Raw genomic sequence first — 8,072 nt, 5'->3', positions numbered from 1 at the left:
ATCTTAGGTGTATGTGTGTCTGAATATAAGAACTCACCACGTGAGTGGACTTACCTGCAGGTGTCAGAAGAGGGATCCTCTAGAACTGGGGTAACAAATGGTTGTGAGCCACTATGTGGGTGCTGGTGACTGAACCCAGTCCTTTACAAGAACAGCAAGTGCGGGCTGGCGGGATGGCTCAGCGGTTAAGAGTATCTGGTGCCCTCTTCTGGCCTGCAGCCACGTATGCAGGCAGAACATTGTATACATAATAATAAATAAATCTTTAAAAAAAAAACAAAAACAAAAAAACAAAACAAAACCAGCAAGTGCTCTTAGCCACTGAGCCATTTCTCCACGCCCTCCCAGTCCTCCCATCCTGACTTCTCATCTCTCCTGGAGGATGCAGAAATGAGGGACATGTTTTCAGTCCTTTTATTCCATTACATCATGTTAAGAGCCTTTGTCCCCTCTACTCCACCCCTCAGGACAAAGTAGTGTATTTAAGGGGATATAGCTCAGCAATAGCACTCTTGTCTAGCATGTGTGAAGCCCTGGGTTCAGTCCCAAGGAAGTGAGGAGATAGAATAAATGTGGGGTCTGCAGCCCAGTTTCTGAAGCCAGTATACCTGGTTTTGATGCTGACTATGCCACTGACCTACTTTTTCTTTTTCTTTTTCTTTCTTTCTTTTTTTTGGGGGGGTTTTTCGAGACAGGATCTCTCTGTGTAGTTTTGTGCCTTTCCTGGATCTCACTTGGTAGACCAGGCTGGCCTCGAACTCACAGAGATCCGCCTGCTTCTGCCTCCCAAGTGCTGGGATTAAAGGCGTGCGCCACCACAGCCGCCGCCGCCGCCACCACCACCACCACCACCACCGCCCAGCGACCTACTGTGTCTTGTTAGTTACTTCAAATCTGTTTCTTTATCTATAACATGGGATGATTCTTGCTCCTAAGAATGTAGTGCCCGATGAATTTAGCAAGGGTGGGGCTGGAGAGATGGCTCAGCGGTTAAGAGCGCTGGCTGTTTTTCCAGAGGTCCTGAGTTCAATTCCCAGCAACCACATGGTGGCTGACAACCATCTGTAAAGAGCTATGGTGCCCTCTTCTGTTTTTTGTTTTTTTGTTTTTTTGGTTTTTTTTTTTTGAGACAGGGTTTCTCTGTGTAGCTTTGTGCCTTTCCTGGATCTTGCTCGATAGGCCAGGCTGGCCTCGAACTCACAAAGATCCGCCTGGCTCTGCCTCCTGAGTGCTGGGATTAAAGGCATGCTCCACCACCGCCCGGCAAATAAATAAATCTTAAAAAAAAAAAAAAAAAAAAAGCCGGGCAGTGAGTTCCAGGAAAGGCACAAAGCTACACAGAGAAACCCTGTCTAGAAAAAAACAAAAAACAAACCAAAAACAAAACAAAACAAAACAAAACAAAAAAAACCCAAAGAATTTAGCAAGGGCCCAGTGTTTGATTGACAGGCTGTGAAGATAACAGGTATAGTTATAATTTGACCCTTGGGACAATCCAGCAGCCAAAGCAAAGGGCATAGAGACATTGATTCCTACAACGCCTGGCAGTAAGTGCCCACCCACAAACATTCAAACCCAAGCAGTAGGTAGCGAGTTGGAAATTATGCAGTACAGAGAGACCTTGTCTCAAATTATGGGGTCTGTGAGATGGCTTGGTCGATTAGGAAGCTTGCAGCCCAATCTGAAAACCTGAGTTGGATCTTCAAGGACCCCTGCTCTCACTGTGTACACACACACACACACACACACACACACACACGTACACACACACACACACACACACACACACACACACACACACACACACACACGCACGTTAAAAACAAACTTCATTACACATGAGGTACTTAAAGTGTGTGTGGCCAGCCAGCGGAAAGAACGTTCCATAGGGCACCGGCCGGCTGACCGGAGAGTACCCAGGAAGTAGCCTGTGGAACCACAACACCCACAAGGCTTCGCGGCACTTCCGATTGGTTCTGAGTATGAGGTTGGTGATTGGTTCTCTGTGGGCACGCCTCAACCCGGAAGTGATCTCCAGAGGTCCACGTGCAGTGGAGAACCGGGAGTTTGGAAGCATAGGAAGTGGATCCTGGGGCCCGTGAACAGGTTGATCCCGAGCCACAAACAAAACTGCTGTGACCTCGAGGACTGTTGAGAGCGCAGCTGCCTCTCGCCCCACCCAAGCTGTGCCCCATGGAGTCTGCGTTCAGCAGCCCCGCACAAGAGGCCCTTCAGCGGGAGGCGGGCGTCCCAGGACTGTTCACCCCTCCCGAAGATCTCGACCGAGTGTACGAGCTGGAGCGAGTCACGAAATTTATCTGCGACTTAGGGTGTCAGCGGGTGAGGACTAACTTAGAAAGGGAGGGTTGGTTCGCCCCTGGACATGGATTGAGGGATTGGGATTTTGGATGCTACGTGAGGACTGGTGGGTTGAGGAAGTCGGAGTCCGCCCGCGTCGAAGGGACAACCATCACTCGTGGGTCTGAGTGTCCCTCTGGAAGTAGGAGTTTTGAAACTTGAGTGTTTCTTTTGCAGACACTCTTGGTGGAGGGGTTTGGCTGTTGCTGACTTTAGGGTTGTGTTTACAGGTGGCCTTACAGTTCCCTGACCAGTTACTGGGAGATGCGGGAGCGGTGGCTGCGCGGCTGGAGGAAGTCACAGGATCTAAGATGTTCATTTTAGGGGACACGGCCTATGGCAGGTATGAACTTGTGCTGGGAGTAAGTGGTCAGTGTTGGTTAAGCGGCGGCGCTCGTGGCTGGCCACCGCCCACAGCATGGCTGCCGATGGAGGGGAGTGCTGGAAGAGTCACGAGCCGTGGTTATCTTTCTAGAGCTTTATTGGGAGAGAGGGGGAGGGGAGAAGGGAGGGAGGGAGAGAGAGAGGGACAGAAACTGAGAGAGAGAGAGAGAGAGAGAGAGAGAGAGAGGAGACAGAGACAAGAGAGAGAGAGAGAGAGACAGAGACACCCCAACCGTGCGAGGGGAGAGAATGTGGAAGGATAGAGTGTGGAAAAAGGACACAGAGAAGCAGGGCGGTGGCGTCGGCGCACGCCTTTAATCCTAGCCCTCGGAGGCGCGAGAATGCGGAAGGAGAGTATGGAAAAAGAGGACAAAGAAAAGCAGGGCGGTGGTGGCGCACACCTTTAATCCTAGCACGCGGGAGGCAGAGGCAGGCGGATCTCTGTGAGTTCGAGGCCAGCCTGGTCTACCTAGCGAGATCCAGGAAAGGCGCAAAGCTACACAGAGAAACCCTGTCTCAAAACAAACAAACAAAAAAGGAGGACACAGAGCACGCCCACTTTTTAGGCTAGGACGCCATTAGCAGGCTGGTGACGTAATTAAGGAAATAATCCTTATAGTCAGGTCTGAGGATCCAGGCCCCTGGGTTTCCTTGCTGACAGTGTCTGCCTCCAAGTGACTGTGTTTGCATAATGATGAGAAGCTCCTGATGCTAGCTCCCCTCAGTGACAGTGAATTCCTAACATGTTACCATTTTCCCCACTGGCCATATATATCCCATTGATGACAATCCTTTCCAGGTAGGGAACACCTCTTAGCAACTCTCTCTCCTGCAGCTGCTGTGTGGATGTACTGGGTGCAGAGCAGGCTGGAGCTCAAGCCCTTGTCCACTTCGGTCCTGCCTGCTTAAGCCCCCCTGCCAGCCTGCTGCCCGTCATCTTCGTCTTTGGTCAGCGTTCTGTTGCCTTAGAGCTCTGTGCAAAGGCCTTTGAAGCCCAGAACCCAGATCCCACAGCACCGGTGGTACTGCTGAGTGAGCCAGCTTGTGCCCATGCCCTAGGTGAGAAACTATACCTGCAACGGAAGGAGGGGTAGGTCCATGGCTGCATGCCTTAATTTACCCCTTTAAGCACACTTCCCTAGAGCTCTTGATAGCTGTTTAGCTCAGTTTGTACTTGAGGTCACATTTAGTCACCTGGGATCGAGCCATCTCCTTTGCCAGACTTCAACTCTAATGCCATCTCCTCTTTCAGAGGCTTTGGCCACACTCCTGCGCGTCAGAATGAGCATATATGCATATATGGAAACCTTAAAGCTATTTGGTTTTTAGACAGCTGAAGGGTGGGAGCCACAGTAGGGGCATCAGTGCTGTGTAACTGAGTACGAGGAGACTTTTAACTTTTTTCCTAGAGGGCCCTGAGAGTCCCAGTAAGTCCCTGAACAGGGATAGATATCATTTAATTTGTTTGGAAGGCTTACTTTCTTTCTTTTGAAGACTTATTTATTTACTATGTATACAGTGTTCTGCCTGCATGTGTGCCTGCAGGCCAGAAGAGGGCACCAGATCTCATTACAGATGGTGGTGAGCCACCATGTGGTTGCTGGGAATTGAACTCAGGACCTCTGGAAGAACAGTCAGCGCTCTTAACCTCTGAGCCATCTAAGCCATCTCTCCAGGCCCTACAAATCTTTTTCTTTTCTTTTCTTTTCTTTTTTTTTTTTTTTTTTTTTTTTTTTTTTTTTTTTTTTTTTTTTTTGAGACAGGGTTTCTCTATGTAGCTTTGGTGCCTGTCCTGGAGCTCACTCTGTAGACCAGGCCAGCCTTGAACTCACAGAATCCGCCTGCCTCTGCTTTTTGAGCTCAAGGAAGGTGAAGGAATGGCCTAGCTGCTGGGTAGACCTAGGGAGAATTGACCAGGCCTGAATTCATGAAAGGAATTTATAAAACTGGAGGGGACATAGCAGAAGGACCATTGGGACTTCTGTGTCTGCTCTAAACTCAGACTATAGGAATGGAGAGACAGATTGTGGGCTGACTTGGGGCTGGAATTTGGCAGAAGCATGAGCCCCCCCCCCCCCCCCCAGGAGTCTAGAGAGCCATTGGAAAAGCATGTGGTTTAGATGAAACCATGGTCAGCAGGGAAGGGAGGACAGGCAGATCAAGGCCAGGAGCCTTGGTCTCATTGTAGAATTAGGTGGTCATCAATTAGTGATGCCTGCTTGGGTGTAGATATGTCTAGACAGCATGAAATTTATGGGCTAAGGAAGTCTGGATGGTAGTTCTAATATGCTTTGCCTTAATTTAAGAGTTCTCCAGGATTCTTTCCTCCATGTCCAAATCATCAGCAAAGCATGTCAGTACCACCCCCAAAGCATTTGAGTCCATCTGCTTATCTCCTCCCCCTTTACCTTAGTCTGGTCTCTGTGTTCTTGCCCTGACAGCTGCAAGGTTTTCCTGCCTCCTCCTTGCCCTTCCATAGTCCATCCTACATTTCTGCCAAAACTGGGTTAAGGATCCCGTGGTGTCTTCTTGCCACAGAATATGAAGTGCTTATGACTTCGAGAGTCCTGCCCATACACGATCTCACCGACAAGCTAGTCTTAATCTGTTTTCCTTTGGCATGTGCTCTGACCTCTGCATAAAAAGCCCTTCCCTCTGCCTTCAGCTTAGCGCCACATACTTCTCCCAAGATACTCACCTTGTACCCTTAGCGCTCTGGTGTTTCCTTGGCCTAGAGTCTTTCTGCCTTAGGGAGGCAAACTTGCTGTGAGCAGAAGGAGCTTGCCTGTCCTTGCGCCCAAAGTACCAAGATCTGCTCATCTCCAGCCCGGCTCTTCCCCTACCAGTGGGGTCCCCAAGTTCACAGCCTGAGCCCCTGGAGCGTTTTGGACGACGCTTCCCTCTGAGCCCAGGAAGGTGTCTGGAAGAATATGGTGCCTTCTATGTGGGAGGTTCTCAAGCCGGCTCTGACCCCCTCCTCGATCCGGATCTGAGCAGGCTGCTCTTGGGGTGGACACCAGGACGACCCTTCATTTCCTGCTGCCCAGACACAGGACAAACACAAGACCAGGGTGCCCAGGCTAGGCGACTAAGAGCACGGAGACTGTACCTTGTCGAGAGGGCCAGAGATGCCCGTGTAGTAGGGCTGCTGGCGGGCACATTGGGTGTAGCTCAGCACCTCGAGGCACTGGCTCACCTGCAGGGACTGACCCAGGCCGCTGGGAAGCGTAGCTATGTATTGGCCCTGGGGAGGCCCACGCCTGCTAAGCTTGCCAACTTCCCTGAGATGGACATCTTTGTGCTTTTGGCCTGTCCTCTAGGAGCCCTAGCCCCCCAGCCTGCAGGTGGCTTCTTGCGGCCTGTATTGACACCATGTGAATTGGAGGCTGCCTGTAACCCTGCCTGGCCACCTCCAGGCCTGGCTCCCCACCTCACACACTATGCAGAGCTATTGCCTGGTGAGTGGTGGGGCCACATCTCAGCTTGAAAGTTGGGGCTCCGAGTCAAGGAACCAGGACGGCTATCTCTTCTGTCCGTTTCAGGCTCTCCCTTCCATGTGCCTCTCCCACCACCTGAGTCAGAGTTGTGGGACACCCCAGACGTGTCACTCGTTTCTGGGGACCTCCGACCACCACCATCTTGGAAGGCATCACATGACACTGGATGTTCCGCCCTAACTCCAAGGCCCCAGCTGGAGCTGGCCGAGAGCAGCCCTGCAGGTAAGCATGCTCATATCTGCCCCTGGTAGAATCGTATGCAGGTCCAGCCCACACAGCTTGTTCTCATTCCTTCTACAGCTTCGTTCCTTAGTTCCCGGAGCTGGCAGGGGTTGGAGCCCCGCCTGGGCCAGATGCCAGTGAAAGAAGCTGTCAGGGGAAGACGGGGTATTGCCATTGCCTATGAGGACGAGGGCAGCAGCTGACACCGTTGGTGGCCAGTCACAGAGGGACACGCCTACAGACATGTGCTCCCTGACCCAGCGTCTCGTCCTCTCACAGTGACTCTTGAAGGACCCCGGACTTTCTTGCAGGAAGCTCCTCCCTGAGGTGCTGCCTAGCCTGCCCTGGCTCTGCCTCAGCACGCATCGGTACAATATAAATGCCTGTTTGACTGGTGGGGGGGAAGTTCCAGGGCTTTCCTGGGCCCATCTGTTAGCTATTGGTGAAATTATTCATGGCTACCCACTACAGTCAGCAGCCTGGGCCTGGGGCTGACCCCAGTCCCTGGTGTGCAGCTGTAGTTCTGCCCTTGCTCAGGGGCAGGAGTTGGATGATCCAGACCAGGGTTCTTCCACCTCAGCACTGTTGACACCCTGGGCAGAGTAGTTCTGTACTGCAGAGGCTATTCTGTATGTGGTGGGCTGTTTAGCTTGAGCGGGAGCACCCCCACCCCAAGCTCAAGCTACGACAACCCAGATTATCTCCCGATGTCACTGCTTCTCATTGAGAACCACTTAGACCCACACTAAGACAGTATTCATTCGACACATGGCTTTTGCAGTTTTAAAGTGGAGGAAAAACTCAGTTTCTCAGTTACACTGATCACATAAAGCGCTCACACATGGCTACATGTGGGACAATTCTGTCATAGTACAAAGCTCTGTGGGACAGTGTTGGGCTATGCTGACTCAGACATGTCTCTGGGGGGCACCAAAGAAACTGAAATAAACTGAATACTTTTCCTCTTGTTTCTCTTTATTCATCACACCTCGGTTCTACACAGTCCCTGTGGATTGTTATGGAAGTTACATTTTAACCAATTCCTGTCCTCAAAGTGTGGTTGGGAAGAAATAGTGACCCCATGGAATAGAATTGTATGTGAAGAAAGGAGCCCAAGGGCAGCTGGATCTCAGCAGGCTCCTGAAGGGGACTCAAGGGGCATCTCAGGCAGGGGAGTCCTAAGCTGGATCTTGTAGAGAAAAAAAATAATGTTGGAATAAAAGGAGTGAAGACATTTGGACCTAAACACAGACCAGTCAACGTGGTGGGTGCTTCAACCAAAGCAGAGCCGCTGTGCTGGAGGGGCAGCTTGGTGGAGTGCTTACTATAACGTGTAGGCCCTAGGGTTTAATTCCCAGTAATGGGGTGTGTGTTTATTGAACCCCAGGCCCTAGGATTTAATTCCCAGCACTGGGGTGAAAACAAAATTTACCTATCGTTGTCCACATCATGTAGTGTCCAGGCTATCGGTAGAGGCAGAGCGGTAAATTGACATGGGAACTGGATTAAAATGAGCACCTGTCATGTATTCTGCCATGTCATGAGGACCCATCTGTATGCCAGGCACTAGACACAGAAACCATGGTGCTTCCACCTCCTGGGGAGGATGGA

The 8,072-nt window shown here is 51.0% G+C and overlaps 1 protein-coding gene across 1 annotated transcript; it reads left to right on the top strand.

The window, feature by feature from the left end:
- The first annotated feature begins 2,039 nt into the window (after positions 1-2,039).
- Positions 2,040-7,423, top strand: Dph2 (diphthamide biosynthesis 2). The gene is made up of 7 exons (XM_036178526.1): positions 2,040-2,340; positions 2,589-2,701; positions 3,578-3,801; positions 3,995-4,012; positions 5,535-6,200; positions 6,285-6,461; positions 6,540-7,423. Exons 1-7 carry the CDS (start codon positions 2,194-2,196, stop codon positions 6,662-6,664), a joined length of 1,470 nt encoding a protein of 489 aa, XP_036034419.1. The 5' UTR covers positions 2,040-2,193; the 3' UTR covers positions 6,665-7,423.
- The last annotated feature ends 649 nt before the right edge of the window (positions 7,424-8,072 follow it).

This window comes from Onychomys torridus, chromosome 2 (genome assembly GCF_903995425.1).
Source record: "Onychomys torridus chromosome 2, mOncTor1.1, whole genome shotgun sequence".
Lineage (NCBI taxonomy): Eukaryota > Metazoa > Chordata > Mammalia > Rodentia > Cricetidae > Onychomys > Onychomys torridus.
Note: the sequence above shows the minus strand (reverse complement) of the source record. Positions and strands in the feature narration are given on the sequence as shown.